At 46.6% G+C, this 19972-nt stretch overlaps 1 protein-coding gene across 1 annotated transcript; it reads left to right on the top strand.

Annotated features, from left to right (window-relative positions):
• Positions 1 to 9353: 9353 nt before the first annotated feature.
• SPEGNB (SPEG neighbor) lies at positions 9354 to 15265 on the top strand. The gene is made up of 4 exons (XM_084804870.1): positions 9354 to 9496; positions 11946 to 12253; positions 13866 to 14007; positions 14580 to 15265. Exons 1-4 carry the CDS (start codon positions 9369 to 9371, stop codon positions 14716 to 14718), a joined length of 717 nt encoding a protein of 238 aa, XP_084660996.1. The 5' UTR covers positions 9354 to 9368; the 3' UTR covers positions 14719 to 15265.
• Positions 15266 to 19972: the final 4707 nt, after the last annotated feature.

The raw sequence follows: 19972 nt of genomic DNA, 5'->3' as shown, positions 1-19972 counted from the left end.
ACTGTTTTATCTGAAAAGCCATCAAGGCAGTATACAACAATTTAAAACATTAAAAACCAAGCATAAAAACAGTAAAACTACACATTTTGAGAGGCCAAATTGAAAAGTTGAGTCTTTACACCCATTCTAAAGGCCAAGAGTGGGGGGACCAATTGTAGTTCTTGAGGGAGCACATTCCATAGTTTGGGGGCAACACAGGAGAAAGCCCCTTCAGCCGTGCCTGACTCTGTGAGTAATGGTGCCCTCAGAAGGGCATCTCCTGCAGATCTTAGTACTTGAACAGGTTCATAGAAAGACAGGCAGCCCCTTAGCCAAGTCCTAAGCCATTTAGGGCTTTAAAGGTTAAAACCAACGCCATGAATTGTGCCTGGAAAGCAGTTGGAAACCAGTGCAGGTCTTTCAGGACATGTGTAATACATTCCCAATACTGTGTACCTGCCTAGTCTAGCTGCCACATTTTATACCAATTGAAGCTTCTGGACACTCTTCAGGGGTAGCCCCATATGGAGCACATTGCAATAGTCTGAACATGATGTAACCAAGGAATGGATAACTATTGCCCAGTCAGACTGATTTAGAAAGGGTAGCAGCTGGCACACCAAGCATAATTGTGCAAATGCCCTCCTTGCCACCGCCACATCGGAAGATCCAGGTACAGTGTTGGATCAAGGAGCACTCCTAAGCTACGGGCGTGATCCTTCAGGGGGAGCACAACCCCTTCCAGAACAGGTTGAATCCCAATCCTCGATTCAGGTTTTCTACTGACAAATGATACCTCCATCTTGTCTGGGTTTAACTTCAGCTTGTTCACCCTCATCCAGCCCATTATCAAATCCAGGCAAAGTTCGAGGGTTTCAACTGCTTCGTTGGTGTTAGGTGACAAAGAACAATAGAACTGGGTGTCATTAACATATTGGTGGCACCTTACTACAAAGCTCTGAATGACCTCTCCCAGTGGTTTCGTGTAAATATTAAACAACATGAGGGACAAGATAGAACTGTGTGGAAACCACAGGCCAAATGCTGTGGAGTCAAACAGTAATCCCCCAGAACCACCTTCTGGACATGTTCCCAACAGAAAGGACTGGAACCACTGCAAAACAGCACTCCCAAGGTCCAGCCCCACTAGGCAGTCCAGAAGGATACCATGGTCAATAATGTCGAAAGCTGCTGAGAGATCCAAGAGAACTAATAGGGTCACCTCACCCATCTACCAAGGTGACCAAAGCTGTCTCAGTCCCATATCCTGGCTGAAAGCCCAATTGAAATGGGCCCAGATAATCAGTTTAATCCAGATGCATCTGGAGTTGCAATGCCGCTACCTTCTTGATCACCTTAGCCAAGAATGGTACCTTTGAGATTGGCTTATAGTTAAACAAATCTCCTTGGTCAAGGGAAGGTTTCTTTAATAAAGGTCTTATTACTGCCTCTTTTAAGAGGGAACAATCTCCTTCAGCAAAGAGGCATTAATCATTTCCATTAGCCACAGCATCAGTTCCTCCTTGGCCAATTTAATCAGCCAAGAAGGGCAAGGGTCAAGTACACAGGTGGTGGCCCTCACCACTCCAGATATCTTGTCCACAACCTTGAGATCCATAAGCTGAAAGGGATCCAAAATCCCTGCCCAGGAAAGCCAGCCAAAGCTAGCTAAAGATACTTTATGCCACCAACACCACTTGACCCTCAATTGACAGTGCTGGATCCAGGGGTATCCCCATGTTATACATGCATGCTCTTTCAAGGGGAGTGCAAACGCATCTAGGGCAGTGTATACACACCTAATTTCTGGATATGAGAACCACCTACCCCCAGTGCCTCTGTCTTGTCAGGATTCAACTAACATTTATTGGCCTTCAACCAGCCCATTACCAGTTCCAAGCACTGGTCCAGCACTTGTACATCCTCACCTGATTCAGATGTCAAAGAGAGAGAGAGAGAGAGCTGAACATCATCAGCATACTGAAAGCACTTCATGCCAAATCCCCTGATAATCTCACCCAGCAGCTACATACAGATGTCGGAAAGCATGAAGGACAGGATGAAAATTTGTGGGACCCCACAGCATAAATGCCAAGGAGTTGAGTATGAAGTAGGAAACCCTCCTCCCTATCCTTCTTTCTGAAACCAGGTTTGAGAAAACCTGGTCTTAAACAATTTGAGATACTGTGGTTATAGGCTTGCCAACTAGTTTATCAGTCCCTACTCCTGTGCTTTTTGCAGCAGCTTGATCTACAAAATCCATACTTGGGCAATACCTTTATTAGGACCAACCAAGGTGTCACAAAAGAGTGAGTAAGCTTTCAGTTTTAAAAAGCAGATTTCAGAGTTTCTTTCTTATGGACCAACACAATTACCTTTGGGGTGTTGTTTTTTTTACTGAACTGCAGCAGGGATGGTGAATACATGGCCCTCTAGATGTTGTTGGACCACAACTCCCATCATCCCTCACCACTGGCTATACTAGCTAAGTCTATGGGAGTTACAGTCTAACAACATCTGGAGGGCCACTTGTTGCCAAACCCTGATCTACAAAGACTCACAGATGACAGTGCTCATATCCATGTGGTGAAAAGCTTCATGTGTTCTTTGCAGATGTAGCTGCTGTTACTCAGAACCAGAGGCCAGGTGACCAGATTTTTGGTTTGTAATACTTATATACTGCTTAACATAACAATATCCCTAAGTGGTATTTTTTGGTCAGTTAGTAATCCTACATGGTACACAGGACAGCAGTTATGCTCATTCCCCCAATAATCCTTCAGGCTTGTGACACTGCTTCTGGCACCTAAGGTTATAGGTGGTCCTTCTGCCACTAGCAGGGGCATGAACAAGCATACGTTGCACCCGATGGGGAAAGGGGCCTACGTGTTTTCCTGGAATGCTGAAGACAGTGATGAATGAGGGCAAAGCGTTTTGCTAGTTTTTCACCACAGGCTATGCCTGCCATGACCTCAAGTTCCTGATTCCAGCGGCTTCCTGCATTCATTATAAACAGCCTCCTTAGAGTTATCACCAGCCATGCAGTAAGAAGGGCATATTATGCTACAGGCATATCTGACAAGCATAGTACCCTTGGTGAAATGCAAGAGGGCAAATATTAACTGAATGTATGTACATATGTCTGTAGGGTAGGGCTTGCTCCCAGGACTGAAGTTCTTAACAGTATCCATGCCCTTAACAATACATACACAAGTTTCCATTCCACCCCACCCAATGGAAACTCCTGTGGGCTGCCAGTCGCTTAGCCCTATCTTATGTCACTCCCTTTGGGCTCAGCCTGGCAAAATATTTGTCTTGGGGTCAACAATGACCCCTCCATTTGTCAACCCGGCATGCAGAAAGAATGGTCTGTGAATCAATCCAATTATGTCAGACATAGTCCACAACACTTCAGAATTGATTTTAAAAGATGGGAAGAGAAACAACCTTTGCACTTACCTTTCTTTCTGGATCAGAATTAATGAATAATGGGGGGGGCATATATATGGCCCAGCTGAGACAGTGAATTCCCTCCCAGCTGCACTTAATTTCCTAGGCTGACTCACTTGGCTGCAGCTTCTATTCTTCCTGCAACCACTGCTAGAAATGCAGGATAACCTCACGAGGGTGGGGATGAGGACAGGACTGACTTGTCCTAATAAATGAACATCCCCTCCAGAACAAAGCAGGAGAATGAACATTCCACTTCCTACTGACTGACTGTGCTGGGGCTGGTTAGGGCACAATCCTGTGCGTGTTTAGACAGAAAAAAAGTCCTACAAAAGTCCATGCTGGCTGGGGCATGCTGGGAGTTGTAAGACTTGTTTCTGATTAAACATGCATAGGATTATGCCCTTAATTATTTGAAATTATTTCCAAGCCACCTTTAAAGGTGGAATCCTCTGTGTGGACCAAAACTGGCCATTCCATGTATCCGGGCTGCTTCCCTGCTGCCCCCCAGGTGGCCCCCTGTTCTTCCAGACACACTATTTTTCTGAAAGCAGCAGGAAGGATTTTTTTTCTGGACTAGCATTTACACATGCAGCCCCCTCCCCTTCAGCTGGAACTGGTACAGTCTAGGAAGGACCATAGTTTGTTTGTTTCTATACCGCACAATAGCCGAAGCTCTCTGGGCGGTTCACAAAGTTCATAGTTCAGCGGTAGAGAGCACAAACTTTGCATGCAAACGTTCCCAGGTTCACTCTCCAGCTAGGCCTGGGAAAGACTCCTGCCTGAAACCCTGGAGAGCCGCTGTCAGTCAGGATCGGCAATACTAAGCTAGACAGACCAGTGCCCTGATTGAGTGTAAGGCAGCTTCCTAGGTCCTACCTTTTTAAAAGGCAGCTTAGGGTAGTGAAGGCGGAACTGCTTGCTTGTTACCTAGCAACTACCTGTGTCTGTGTAACTCAACTACTTGGACAAGCAAATCAGAGATATCTTCCCAAGCCCAGGATACTGCCACTGGGACATTCTTTCACACTAGAGGATGGAATGCGGCCTGAATGCCATTCTGGAAACTTCTGGTGGTATGCTCAACACTTCACTAACTCCTTAGAGGCATTTATGTTACTCTGTGTCCTTCAGGTTTCACTTTTAAGCCAGCTATCATACTAGCAAGTAACAAAGAAGGTAAGCAGAATCTGTGAGACCAGAGAACAAGTCCTTACAAAATCCAAATTCTTTAGCTTATTTATCCATGAAAATACGTAATAAATCACATCATAGTCAATAAATATTACAGAGGAGGAGTCATGTTTGTCTGCTGTAGGAAATGAAACAAAGAGTCTTGTGGACTAACCAGTTTATTCTGGCATAAGCTTTCACGGACTAGAGTCCACTTTATCAGATGCATGGCATGTTATCATTTATGCATCCATTGTACACATGGTTGTGGGGTGGGGTAGGGGAGATTGTAAGCAGGGAGGTCAGAGGGATATGAAATACAAACAATACAGATCATGACAATTGCTTTAATGCAGGAAATGTATGTAAAATTATTACAATGACCATTCAAAAAGCAGTATTGATGATAATATAAGCCTATGATGGGATTAACACCTATGATGGGGATAAAAACTCATTATCTTAATTCAGGCCACAGGAGACAGAAATGAACTTTGTTAAGTTGAGAACTCCTACAATTATTCAAACTGGTATGGACCAAGTTATAAAGCTAGGCTGATATGACAAGATGAGGCTTTCGGACCTGGCATCTCGTGTCTTTTTCGAAAACAGTCAGCTGTGCTGTCCCAGCACAGTCATTAAGTACACAGAAGTGTTTTCCTTCAAGAACATGCCCCTTCTGAAGTGTGCTGTGCCACTTATATACCACAACACCCTTAAACTCCAATTCATCTGGACTGGAATGAACCACTGTGCGCTTGCTTATTCTCACAACCACCAACACAAATATTGGCACACGCCTAGGGTTTTGTGTGTGTTCTCCTGGCCATGTCATTTCCTTGACGGCCAGTGTGATTGCTGTGAGGAATTCAGTTGTGGGAGTGTCACTAGCATCTTTTATGATGTAATTAGTGATGAAGAACAGAACTATCCTGAGAACATTTTGTGAACGTTTAAAAAAAATAATTGTTTTTGAAATTGGTCCTTTGTGTTTGAGCCATGCCTTAAACTGCTGGCTTTCCCTAATTCAGGGGTGGGGAACCTGTGACCCTCCAAAAGTTGTTGGACTTCAACTTCCGTCATCCCTGACCATTGGCTGGGCTAGCTGGATATTTTGGATATTTCACCCAGCATCTCTATCTCCCTCCCCTTCCTTTGTTGTCTTTCCTGTAGTGAATCCCAGTTGTAAGCATCTTGGGGAATGGAGCAGCACTCTGTAAGCTTTTCTACCTGAGGCTGTTAATCTCTGTACCTACTTTCGGTTTCATTGCACCATTAAGATCCGAGCTCTACACAAAGAGCTTTTCCTTCCCTGCTTTTCTGCTACATAGCCTCTAGTTGGCACCATGATATGGCAGAATAGGGCACACAAGTAGGAAACTACCTTTCACTTTCAGAACTAATCCCCCCCCCCTTAAAAAGCAGTAGAAAAACTGGAGGATCCCTAGTCATCTAAAGAACCCATAACCAACCATGAGTAAGGAATCATGAGTGTACAATAAATGCCTCATGTAGAAAAGCTCTGCAAAGTGACTTGCATATTGATGGTGCAACATAAATAATACAATAGAAGAGATAACAGCAACAACAGTAGTAATAATAACTTACCTCACAAGGTTGTTGTGAGGAAAGGGTGAGCAGGAAAAATGACATATGCCGCCTTGAGCTCTTTGGAGGAAAGGCAGGATATAAATATAGTAAATAATAATGATTAAAATGCAGTAGAGTATTTGAGTTTATACCAGGGCCCCCAGCCTTTTTTGGCCCTTGGATACATTTGGCATTTTTTTAAAGTGCAATTGGCAAAACCACACAATGGCTACTGTGAAGGACATGGCTAGCCACAATGGCTGCCATCGGGGTGTGGCCAGTCACAAAATGTTGGAAGCACCCCTCACCCTCTCTGTGTGTGTGTTTTCTCTCTCTCACACACAGAGAGAAACCATAGAGGGAGATATGGGGCGGTGGGAGAAAAGGGGGAGGAAAACAAACAGATAGGGTGAAGGGAAACTGAAAGAAGGGGACCACAGAAAAAGAGAGAGGAGGAAACAGGGGGAGTGGAAACAGAGGGTGGGGAAGAGAATGAGAGGGAAAACACGAGAAATTGCTCCATTCACTTGAATGGGGGATGGGTGGCGGGAAGCTGCCCTTCCCAAAAATGGCTGGAGGAGGGAGAAGCCCACCCTGCACCAGGGGCAGGCTTTTTTCCGCCTATGCAAGTGAATGCCAAAGCAGCAATATTTAAGTGATGCAATATGGAAAACAAGTTATGGTGTAACCCTAGAAAAGAATCTTCCCTTGAGATAAACTAGCATTTTAATAGCAGTGTGACTTTACTATTTTATGTATGAAAACATTTATATCCTGCCATTCTATTTTAAAAACTCACAAGATGGCTAACACCAGCACTATACAGCATTCAGTCCAGTCCAGTCCTGAAAAGTGTCAGTACAGTGGGTGTTATTAGACTGCTCCAGGGCCTCTTGGTCAGAATGGGGGTTGAACAAATGTGGGTTGAAACATGCAGCATTCTTTTTTATTATTTTTATTTTTATTAATTTTAATTTTTATTTTATTGATTTTCCGAGTACAAAAAAGCAAACAACAAAAAACGCTTCAAATTTAAATCTACTTATGGACAGGGTCAATACAGTCACATCATTGCTTCAGCACACTTTTCATTGGCCTCAATCCTATGGAAATAGCCACCACCTGGCACACTGAGATTAAACAGGTGACGTTTTCCCCATCACTTTATTTCCATGTCAGAGAAGGCTTCAGTTGCTGAATTTTAGTGTGTTTGGCAACTGATAAAAACACAAGAGCAAGGCCAGTTTAACAAAACAACAACCCTGTGTGCAGTTTGCAAATTTATGATTTAACGCACTCTCAGTACTCTTGTGGTAACATGGTATAGGTGGGCTGACTTGCAAGCTTGGCATTTGGTAAATAATTTCCTGTGCCAAGCTCTGCATGTTTTATTTATTATTTTATTTTTACATTTATATCCCACCTTTTTCCTCTTGCAAAGAACCCAAGGCATTTTACATCGTCCTCCTGCTCCTCTCCATTTCATCCTCACAACAACCCTGTGAGGTAGGTGAGGCTGAGTGTCAGTGACTGGCCCAGAGTCACCCAGGGAGCTTCATAGTTGAGTGGGGACTAGAACCCAGAATTCCTGAGTCCCAGTCGAACACGCTAACCACTACACACCATACTTGGCTGGCTGGGGGCATGCTGGGAATTGCAGGACTTTTTTCAGTCTAAACATGCATAGGATTGGACCTTAAGAGTCTCATGGCACCTTAAGGATAAACAATTTTATTGTGGCGTAGGCTTTCGTGGACCAGACAGGTCCATTTTATCATGTCAGAGATAGTTTGGAGGGGAAATCCACAAGAGTTACTGAGGAATGCGCTCGCCATAGGGGAAAGACAGTTCTATGCAAATCTCTGTTTGTTACCTGCTTAATTTCACCCATCATTGCATGACTGGGAGCTTTGGTGTCCTGCAACAGGTAAACCACTTGTTGAGGATGTCAGGTGTACTGAAATGGTTCATTGTGGCAAATGTCAATAATAAGTGTAGATGTGGAGACGCGGTTCGCATCAGCTGCTCTGTGAATGGCACACGTGAGCAGCTTTGTCCGGACAGTACAGTGTACAGTATCTGTTTGAGTAATAGCTCTGGCTCCCACCAACTGTTCGGATATCCTTCAGTCAAGAGGCACATCCCCCTCTATCCCTCCGATCTTTTCTGATCCTCCTAAGGCTGTGTGTGTGTGTGTGTGTGTGTGTGCGCGCGCGCGCGCGCGCGCGCATGCTGGTAGCCGCCCAGACAGTGGGGGCTCGGCTGCCACTCCCCCCGACTCTGTCTTTCAGCCAGAAAGGCAGGAATGGCACAGCTGCTCCATCTCTGTCCCTCTGGGCCAGTCAATGTGATGACACAGCACCAGGCTGCAATCAGCTCGGCCCCAATTCTCACAGGTACCTGGCAACAGGCTATATAAGGGAGTACCCAGGATTCCTGCCTGGGCAGGGGGCATGCCCCCCCCCCGGCCAAAGAAGGAGACATCAGGGCAGGAATGCAGCTGGGGGCATGAACAGACCTGGCGTCTCTCCTCTAGAGATATAAATGTGGGTGGGATGAGCGGCCTGTGCCCTTTCCCATCACAGCAGAGCTGAGCTGGTGCTGCCCACGGTAAGAGACCTCTGCCTTGTGGATAGAGAAAGGGACCCTCACCACTCCTGCCCCAACCTAGCACACCCACCAGCACCACCCTACCTGGGAAGTCTCCTCAGGGATTGGAGGACTCTCATTGTCCTGATGCACCTCTCTGCCTTGCTTCAAGGCGCACCCCAACCCTCACACTGATGTGATCACAGTGGACCGGCTGCACATGATTTCAAGCAGCCCAATGGGACCCTTAGCAAGTTAGCAGGCCTGTCTCACAGAGGTATAAATTTGGATTGCAAGAACGAGGGAGTGGGGACAGCAACCTATCCTTGTTCACGTCCACCTCGGGTGGGTCTGGGCTGCTTTGCACTGGAAGGTTCCGGAAGAGCGAGGCCAGCATTCGCCAAGACTTCTCAGCAGTGTGTGGGGCAAACAAGATTGGAGGGGACCTCTCAGCAATGGCTGATGAGAGTCTCATGTTAGAATGGCAGTAGTGGGGGCAGGAAGGAGGGCTGGGGTTCTGTCCCATTGGGGAGTGGGAATGTCATCTGTGACGTTAAGCCTGCTCTTTCCCCACCACAATTACACAGATGTCAAAAGCCGCACCCAAGAAGGCAGCAGCCGCTGCCCCTCCCCCAGCAGGATTCTCCCTGGACATTAATGACCCTCAGGTGCAGAATGCCGCCATCCGCATCCAGGCCTCCTATCGTGGGCACAGGTGAGGGGCGTGGCTGGTGGGAGGATGGAGCCCTGAGCACAGGCAGTGAGAAAAGGGGAACCTGAAGTAATGTCTGGAAAGGCGACCAAGAAGGGTTTGATTGCTCGGTTTGAGAGCTCTTTGGATTTTAATTTGATTATGTTTGAATTGCAATGGACACTGGTTGGTTTTATAAAAAGAAAGCTGCCTTAGAGGCAGGGCTGGAAGGTGGGCGATAACTGTTTTATCAACAAGCAAGCAAACAGACAACCCTAAGGGCAGGATAAGTGCTGCTGCTTATCTTCAAAGCCCTGTACAGCTTGGGACCAGCGTACCTGAAGGACTACCGACCTCTGCATTAGCCTGTCTGTATGTTAAGATCTTTGCCCTCCTCCAGGTGCCCCGCCATCTGAGGAGAGGCGAGTGGCAACAAGAGAGAGGGCCTTCTCAGTGGTGGCAGCCAGGTATGGAATCATCTCCCCAGGGAGATCCACCTATTGCCTCCTTTGTAATCTTTGCAGAACCAAGTGAAACACTTCCCCCCACCCATTGTTTAACAGTTTTCATTCCCGATAAAACTGGTTTCATGCTGCTTTTATAGGCTGTCTTTTATTAGTTTTCAAATTGTTGTACTTGCATTGGTTGCATTTTCTTATATGTTGTAAAGGTGCCCTGGAAAAATCTTTAGGAAGGGGTGGAATGTTGTCAATAAATAAACATCAGGAGAGCATCCAGAAAGGGGAGTCAGGCGGGGCTCAGCAGGAGGAAGGGCCAACTCAGGCTGCTGCCAGCCATGGACAGTGGTCTAAGGCGGTGTATGGAGCTGCCCATGAAGACCAAATATATCTCCAGTAGTAGATCTAGCGGTGCTGCTGGGGTGGAGGCAGTGGGAGGTGATGAAGGATGACCTGAGACGTATTTTGAGAAGCTGTGATAGTTCTAGGATATGGCTGGTTAGTAAAGGAAGGCCAAAGAGATGGTGGTCGCATGATGGACAGGGAAGGGCCAATCAGAGAGGTGGGTGAGAGAATTGGCCATGAAGACTTTGAGAGAGCAGGAAAAGGTGATCTGGGACTGGGAGATTGGGCAACTGAGAAGCGGCATGCACTAGGAATATGGCAGGTAGAGGGGGGGAAAAGCCTCTGGCAGCTGTGAGAACTGCAGGCCTAGACTCTGCAGTTGACCTTTCTGCCCAGCATATTCTCCAGCATCTGGGAGCTGGCTACATGAATATTCCAAAACTTCTTGAGAAGATGGGAGTAAGCCTTGCTTCCTGGGGACAGTTTCTTCCTCTCATTCTAACAATTAGAATGCTGCACTCTTGGTGAAGTCCTGAACAGCACTGCCTACTCCAAGGATGGGCAACTTGTGGCCATCCAGGTCTTTTGGCCTACAACTCCCATCATCCCTCGTCATTGGTTATGCTAGCTAGGGCTGATGACAATGTAGGTTAAAATGTCTCGAGGGATACAGCCTACTTAGTCACACCCCAGCTCCTCTGCTCAATCCTGTTTTCAAACTACTAGCAATTAAGCACCCAACTCTATTTCTGACCCCCACTCCCTTTTACCCCGGAATTATCTGTAGAAAGTGGATAGAATCATTCAGTTTAAGGAGTTGACTCCAGCATCAGAAAGAACTAAGCCAACATTCCCCACTGGTAGGGATGTACAGATTGTGCAAAATCCATTCTGTCTGTGTTTCATGGATTGTCAGGCGCCTTTCATCCCATTGTCCACTCATTGATGGAATTGGATTTTTTCAAGTTCCCAAAGGTTGCACTTGCAAAAATCCATAAATCCCCCCAAAATGTGCATTTTCGTCCACTATTTTTGTATTTTACATATTTTTGTATTACTAATTTGCACAAAATTTGACACATTTTAAAAAATAGTCTGCAAGTCCATGGCATCCGTGCAACTCAGGAAAAGCCAGTCCACTGTGGAATCTGCAGGTCAGATTCACAGAAATCCAAACCCATTTGATTCCATTGCGGATTTCTCAGATGTCCCTACCCACTGGTAATGCTTCCTTTTATATTTTTATTGAGTTCTGTGTGGCTGGGGAGAGCATGGACAGTTCTAACTGGTTATCTGACTTTCACGATTGCTCAGATTTATACCTAAAGCATTTCTTTACTGTCATAATATTGCTAATCAATTAGCTGCAGGTTAATGAAGTCCATTTCTGAGTGACACATAGGCAGGTGGGTGGCTGAGTGCTCATTCCAAGTGATCGAAGTGTCTTAGTAGTAAAAGCTGCCTGCATAATTGTGCAACACACGGGCTGTTTTACTCAGAAATGTTGTTACCATTGCCTGCCTTTTCTTCCCATCTCTTGTCATGTTCTGGTCATGGGTAAACACTATAGGCACGGGCAGTTTGCAGTCATCCCCAGACATGGGGAAGTGGCAAGATCTCAGGTGGGCTCTTGGATTTCTGCCTCTTAACCCCCTCCTCTCCACTACCAGATCCCGCAAAGAACTGAAAGAGAAGGGCCCCCCACGGGTGCTGCAGAACCTCAAGGATGTGATGCTGATTGAAGGGAGTGCAGCCAAGCTGGAGTGCCGCATTAGTGCCTTCCCGGACCCCTTCATCCGCTGGTCCAAAGATGGGGTGGAACTCAAGGATGGGCCCAAGTACCGCTACATCTTTGAGGACCCTGACATTGTAGCCCTCGTGGTGCGTGATGGCGGCCTTCCGGACCTGGGCAAGTACACCATCTCTGTGAAGAACCCCTTCGGAGAGTGTTTCGACTCGGCACGCCTCCTCATAGAAGGTAATGTGTCCCTTCCTTACATAGCCACACTCCTCTTCTAAACATAGCCATGCACATCCCCTGGGCAGCCACATCACTCCAGTGAAGTTCCTCTTTGAATGTTTCACTTTGGCACACCTCACTGGGGAAGGTAACACAGCCTGCTCCACTCCTTCAAGTCATAGCCCTGCCCAGTTCTATTCATAGCCTCATGTCTTGTGCAGAGAAAGCCAAGCCCCTTCTAACTTTAGCCATGCCTCTGTCAAGACATAACCTTCCTCCCTTCTGGATAGAATCACGACCTTCGTCTACCTAGCTCATGATCCCAAACCCACAGAGAAAGCCCTCTCTGACAGTTGCGTTATCTGGGAAGGAGACACATCCCTAAGACTGATGCCCAGGAGACGTCTTATTTTACATCACTTAATACCTTCAGCCTCAGGTTAGAAGGAGATGCTTTAGCCAGAAGTAAAGCAAGTCTCCCAGGGCTTATGTGTGTTTATTCAAGTAATCGGATCCCTGAGACCCATGCAGAACCTGTACTGTCCCCCTCCCTCACTGACCACCCAAATCCACACAGCAACCGGGGAAACTGCAGAGTCATCATGAGTTGCAGAGTTCACATCACTGCAAGCTATACAAAACCCAGCATCTCAAGAGATGGTAACTGCATCCCTTGATTCTGCACTGAACCTGAAGCCCAGGGAGCTCCCTTGTGGCTATCCCAGCCTTCTCCAACCTAGTGCCCTCCAGATGTTTTGGACAACAACTCCCATCATCCCCAGTCAGCATGGCCAATGGTCAGGAATGCTGGGAGTTGTGGTCCAAAATATCTGGAGGGCATCAGGTTGGGAGAGGCTGGGATATACCAATGATTTAATGAGACTGGCCAAGCTATAGCTACAGGAGATTCTATGGCCATGCTATAGAAAATTCAGGGCAATCTGGAAAATCTCAGAGAAGGTTCAAAACTTAAACTCTAGAGTCTAAGGCAGCCTTCTCAAACCTGGTGCCCTCCAAATATTTTGCACATCGACTCCCACCAGCCCCAACCCGCATGGCCAATAATCAGAAATGTTGGGAGGTGTAGTCCCAAACATCTGGAGAGCACTAGGTTAGAGAAGGCTGGTCTAAGGCATCCTACCTCTATAAATCCCACTTTTATCCCCTCCCTAGTCATGCAGCTGTCTACTTGTATTGGGTGGATAGATAGATGGATGGATGGACGAAGAAAAGGTGACATGGCTAGAGAGACAGACTGGATGGGCCATCTCTAGGCAGCAAGAATAACCTGCAATGGCTGTAAGCAACATCAGGCCCACTAAGGGCCCCAGGGTTCTGTTTTTAGTTCAGTTCCATCAATCAGCCTGGAACTGAACTGAAAATAGAATTGCCACTTGCCCTCCATAGGGCTCTTTAAGAATGTTTCAATGGAAGAAGCAACGATAGCAGGGACAGGATTCTTGCCTGTGCCCTACCCCCAGCAAATGGGGGTCTAGGTTCCTGCTCTAGAGGATCCAAGGCAGGGCTAGTGATTTGTCAGAAAAGCCATGGGCCAGCACAGGATGCCTCCAGACAGAAGATGGACAAGAAAGGGGCCTTGTTTGGATCTCCCCTGTTCTCTCCCCTGCAGTACCTGCCAAGATCGAGAAGGGCCCAGACAGCACTAAGGCCAAGAAGGGCAGCACAGTCAACCTGACAGCCCACATCAGTGGGGAGCCAGCACCTGATGTCGGCTGGGCCAAGGATGGCGAGGATATTGAAGAGGACGACCGGTGAGTGAGGTCCTTCCCTATGGGTGATAAGCATGGGTAGCCCCATAATACCAAGATGGCTGGGGCAGTGCACAGCGAGGGCGCCGTAATGCTTGGTCCTCATGGTCCCTTTCTTCCTTGCTCACTTAAGCACTCCTGGACGATGTTCAGAAAGTCTAGAAACCAGCATGGATGATGTCAGAGCTTGAATTCTGGAGTATCATCTTTATATTATGGAGAACTTTAGATGTGTAGGTAGTTTTTGCTAGAAGCATGGAGAGAAACCTGGGTTGAGCTTCCAGTGGTGGTTGGGGTATGTGAGATTTCTTCATTTAACACAGACCCCAGGTGCTGTCCTTGGACACTCCTGGTGTTTTTCTTTGTATTGGACCTGAGTTACTTTGCAAGGGGCAGACCAGGTAGAGTTAAAGGCAGCCAGGTTTGGATATTCAGAGCTCCCTCAGTTGCAACCTTACCTGCTGGTGATAGGAAGGAAGAGTGAGAAACATCCGCTCATGGCAGTCGGGTTTAAGGTATGTTCCAACTTGGGATCTATGCTCAACTTAAGGTCACTGCCTTTCCTTTCTCTTCAGAGTGTACTACAATATTGGCAGTGACTCAACAACTCTCACCATCAAGAAGGTGACGCCGGGTGATGCTGGGAAGTACGAGGTCTTCGTGGAAAACAGCCTGGGCATGGACCAGTCTTTTGCACGCCTTGATGTGGTTTGAGCTACTACCCTCCAGCTGTATGTCCCCCCCCCCCCAACTCTCCATCCTTGCTGCCAAGTACAGTCCAGAGTATCATACTGTCTAGCCCTGGGAAGTGGCTGGGCAAACAGAATGGCCCTCAGAGCTGGGGAAAGCAAATTAGTCCCCCCCACACACAGTGTGGGCTCTCTTGCCCCCCTACAATGCAACAGAGAGTCTTGTTGTTTCTCTCATTGCACCTGAGGCTCTCTCTCACCAACGAAATTCTGACTTCCTGGGGGGCCTGACTCACTGGCAAGAATTCCCCAACCTGCCTCAGGGCTGAATCCATTTCTGGGGCAGGTGGGGCCATCACCTTGCCAGCCAACGGCTTTGCTGAAAGTGCACCATGGGCAGCAGCAGTCCTTGAAAAGCCTTGGTTTAGGGGCATACCAGGAGCTGCGTAGGCCTTAATAGCCAGCGGCCTTTCCCCAGCATCTCAGCTATAGTGAACCATCCCAGAAGCCTCCAGACTCTTTCTGACCTGTTTTCTTGCTACAAGAACTCAATAAAATAAATTGATTATATCAAGGTCTCTTGTGCATACTACATGCAGTTTCTTGCACGGAAATCGAAAATCCTGGGTCTTTCATCTCTTGTGTTGCAGGGAATGAAAGGGAGGGAAGAGCTTCTAGCTCAGCCATCTCTAACCTGGTGCCCTCCAGATATCAATAGCCATGCTGGCTAGGTATAATGGGAGTTGTAGTTCAACACATCTGGAGGGCTATTCTAGCTGTTGTAGTTAACGGCTTCTTCATATGGAGCTTTTATCCTGCTATTGAGGTTGGTTAGTCATGGAAGTTTGCGGGTCCTTTAGATGACGCCGTTAACCTCCAGGGCATCTCCCGCACTAAATGACTTTTATTCCATTTTTTAAAAGATCAGAGATAATGAGCTATCAAATTATAGTGCTTGAGTTCCCTGTGTGAAAAGAGAAAAACTCTCAATAAGAGAAGCTAGACCACAGCGCCATCTAGTGGCCATATAATGAAACATATGGAAGACTCAGATAAGGGGGGAAAGGGGGGAGAAGAGGGGTAGGAAGCACATGTAAAGGGAGTCCATGGTGATCCTGCATTTAAAATGGAAGCAGAAAGCCCCATTTTAAATGCAGCATTTTAGGCTGCTGTAGAGATGCTCAAAGAGATTAATTCTGTGAGCAACCTGTTCTAAAGGAGGTTTCTGGGGAGGGCTGCTGACCAACTGCTCCTCTGTGCTCTACACCTCCCTTCCTTTACATCAATTAGGAGATGACAAATTTGGAATTATTTAACCCAGGAGATCAACAGAAGTTCATTTAAGAGCCTTACAGCACAATCCTCTATATGTCTACTTAGAAGTAAGTCACACTGTGTTCAGTGGGGCATCTTTCCAGCTAAGTGTGCATATTGTTGTTGTTCAGTCGTTCAGTAATGTCCGACTCTTTGTGACCCCATGGACCATAGCACGCCAGGCCTTCCTGTCCTGTGCTCTCTCCCGGAGCGTGCTCAAGTCCATATTCATTGCATCAGTGATGCTATCTAGCCATCTCATCCTCTGCCATCCCCTTCTCCTTTTGCCTTCAATCTTTCCCAGCATCAGGGTCTTTTATAGGGAGTTTTCTCTTTGCATTAGGTGGCCAAAATATTTGAGCTTCAGCTTCAGTATCTGTCCTTCCAATGAGCAGTCAGGGTTGATTTCCTTTAGGATTGACTGATTTGACCTCCTTGCAGTCCAGGGGACTCGTAAGAGTCTTCTCCAGCACCACAGTTCGAAAGCATCGATTCTTCGGTGCTCAGCCTTCCTTATAGTCCAGCTCTCACAGCCATACGTTGCTACTGGGAAAACCATAGCTTTGATAATACGAACCTTTGTCGGCAAGGGGATGTCTCTGCTTCTTACTATGCTGTCTAGGTTTGCCATAGCTTTCCTCCCAAGGAGCAGGCGTCTTTTAATTTCATGGCTACAGTCACCATCTGCAGTGATCTTGGAGCCCAAGAAAGTAAAATCTGTCACTGCTTCTATTTCTTCCCCTTCTATATGCCAGGAAGTGATGGGGCCAGATGCCATGATTTTAGTTTTTTTAACGTTGAGTTTCAAACGAGCTTTTGCACTCTCCACTTTCACCCTTAACAAGAGGCTCTTTAGATCCTCTTCGCTTTCTGCCATTAGGGTGGTATCGTCTGCATATCTGAGGTTGTTGATAATTCTCCCGGCAAACTTAATTCCGACCTGTGATTCATCCAACCTGGTGTTTCTCATGATATACTCTTCATATAAGTTAAATAAGCAGGGTGACAGTATACAGCCTTGTCGTATTCCTTTCCCAATTTTGAACCAATTGGTTGTTCCATGTCCGGTTCTTACTGTTGCTTCTTGACCCTCGTACAGGTTTCTCAGGAGACAGGTAAGGTGGTCTGGTACCCCCATCTCTTTCAGAATTTGCCACAGTTTGTTGTGATCCACACAATCAAAGGCTTTAGTGTAGTCAATGAAGCAGAAATAGACGTTTTTGTGGAATTCTCTTGCTTCATGATCCAGCGAATGTTGGCGATTTGATCTCTAGTTCCTCTGCCTCTTCGGAACCCAGCTTATACTTCCAGTAGTTCTCGGTTCACATGCTGCTGAAGCCTAGCTTGTAGGATTTTGAGCATAACCTTGCTGGCATGTGAAATGAGCGCAATTGTACGGTAGTTTGAACACTCTTTGGCGTTGCCCTTCTTTGGAATTGGAATGGAAACTGACCTTTTCCAGTCTTGTGGCCACTGTTGAGTGTTCCAAATGTGTTGGCATATTGAGTGCAGCACTTCAACAGCATCATCTTTTAGGATTTTAAATAGCTCAGCTGGAATACTGTCATCTCCGCTAGCTTTGTTGTTAGTAATGCTTCCGAAGGCCCACTTGACTTCACTCTCGAGGATGTCCGGCTCAAGTTCAGTGACCGCACTATCATGGCTATCAGGGACATTAAGATCTTTCCTGTATAGTTCTTCTGTGTATTCTTGCCACCTCTTCTTAATCTCATCTGCTTCTGTTAGGGCCCTGCCTTCTTTGTCCATTATCATGCCCGTCGTTGCACAAAACGTTCCCTTGAGATCTCCAATTTTCTTGAAGAGATCTCTAGTCTTTCCCATTCTGTTGTTTTCTTTGATTTCTTTGCATTGTTCATTTAAGAAGGCCTTCTTGTCTCTCCTTTCTATTCTCTGGAACTCTGCATTCAGATGGGTATATCTTCCCCTTTCTCCCTTGCTTTTCGCTTCCCTTCTTTCCTCAGCTACTTGTAAAGACTCATCAGACAGCCACTTTGCTTTCTTGCATTACTTTTTCTTTGGGACGGATTTCGTTGCTGCCTCCTGAACAATGTTACAGACCTCCGTCCATAGTTCCTCAGGCACTCTGTCTATCAGGTCTAATCCCTTAAATCTATTCCTCACCTCCACTGTATATTCATAAGGGATATGATTTAGGTCATACCTGAATGGTTTAGTGGTTTTCCCTACGTTCTTCAATTTCAGCCGAAATTTTGCATTAAGAAGCTCATGATCTGAGCCACAGTCAGCTCCAGGTCTTGTTTTGACTGACAGTATAGAGCTTCTCCATCTTTGGCTGCAAAGGACATAATCCATCTGATTTCGATATTGACCATCTGGTGATGTCCATGTGTAGAGTCACCTGTTGTGCTGTTGGAAAAGAGTGTTTGCTATGATCAGCATGTTCTCTTGGCAAAACTCTATTAGCCTTTGTCCTGCTTCATTTTGTACACCAAGGCCATGAATAACATGGCTGGCTTGCTGGACCTTTGACATGCTACATTTCACATTAAGCACTCGGGTTCTAATCCTCATTGTGATATATAGGCAGCTTGAAGTTATGGCTCAAAAATGATGAATGGGGCTGGTCTTCAAGATGAGAGTTGAAGGGGGGGGTGAGTTGTTCATCTGGATAGATGCCAGTTATTCCATGACCTGTGTGTATAGGAAAGGATGTGATATCTGGTAACAAGTCCAGTTTTGCCCAGTGAGACTTAGAACCCTTCCATAAGGAGTGGGTGTTTTCCAGGGATTGAACTGTATTTTTCCAGCTGTCATAACACTGGGCAAAGCGCCCCACTCTGACCTACAAGACCTGATCATCACTCAGAGCACTTTTCTTGGGTTACTGATTTACTCTTCTGTGGGTCCCATACTGGTGACATCCAGATGGTCCCACCAGCCAGGAGAGTCCCCCAAATAGGCCCTGCTGAATCCCCTACAAGTGAGTCCACTGATCACAATGATCTTGCAAGCACGTCACTATTGGAGGAAGTAATGGATCAGTCCTAGTACTTCAGGAATTAAAGGCAATTCCCAGGCCTCTTCCACAATTGCATCAAGGTGATGCCAAACCACTTCTAGGGTGGGATCCAACAATCCTTTCAACCTCTCCCTGCACCAGGCATTAGCAACAGTGTCAGAACTGCTTTGCAGCTCCATCCAGTCCAGCATTCTGTTACCACTGTTATCCCCAACCTGATGATCACCAGAAGTTGGGACTACAACTCTGGCTAGGGTTGGTGGGAGTTGACATCCAACACATCTGGATTGGGGAAGGCTGGGTTACCAGCACCATTGCTTCCAGAAGTTGAGGACCCCTTGGCTTTTTACCTTTGGAGCCAGCAGCACTTTGCCATCATTCCCTTGGCAATGCTGCCTCCTACGTGTGCTAAGGGACATTGCAGGATCCCTTTCCCAGGCCTACCCCAAGCCTGAAGATATAAATAGCCCTTCTTGACCATAACAGGGATTGTTTGGGCCTCACAGCTGCTCCTCGGTCTTGTCCACGTGACAGGAGCACTGAACAGGGGATACAGAAGAGTGGCACACAGCCCTGAATCTCTGTCCTTCACAAATCATGTCATGTACATGCCTCCCGCCTCTGCCCTGTAGCATGTATTCAAAGTCTCTTTGCCACACTCACAAGGCTTAACTGGAGCCAGGACTTTAGCAGAACAGTTTTTGACTTCCAGGGCTCTGCTCGAGAGTATGTGTTACTGATACAGTGTCCATGAATAACAACAACAACAACAGTAATAGGGACTGCCTATGGGGAAACCCAACTCTACGCATGCCCAGAGTCACTCTCTATTATTGTAGTAGAGATTCCTCTCAACACATGGGTGAGCTGGTGTAGATCATGCTCAGTTAGTTTTGGAAGGGCCCTCAAATCAGATGGGATGCTTTTCAGGCAGACAGTCTTGAGCCCCAGCACCTATTAGTTC

Source organism: Heloderma suspectum, chromosome 1 (genome assembly GCF_057233095.1).
Source record: "Heloderma suspectum isolate Gila_16-S chromosome 1, 16-S_ref, whole genome shotgun sequence".
Taxonomy (NCBI): domain Eukaryota; kingdom Metazoa; phylum Chordata; class Lepidosauria; order Squamata; family Helodermatidae; genus Heloderma; species Heloderma suspectum.
Note: the sequence above shows the minus strand (reverse complement) of the source record. Positions and strands in the feature narration are given on the sequence as shown.

Excerpts from the sequence above, each read along its gene's own strand:
- SPEGNB (XM_084804870.1), top strand. The coding sequence starts at position 9,369 with ATGTCAAAAGCCGCACCCAAGAAGGCAGCAGCCGCTGCCCCTCCCCCA. Across the intron at positions 9,497-11,945 it reads GCCTCCTATCGTGGGCACAG|ATCCCGCAAAGAACTGAAAG; the intron begins GTGAGGGGCGTG and ends CTCCACTACCAG. Across the intron at positions 12,254-13,865 it reads GGCACGCCTCCTCATAGAAG|TACCTGCCAAGATCGAGAAG; the intron begins GTAATGTGTCCC and ends TCTCCCCTGCAG.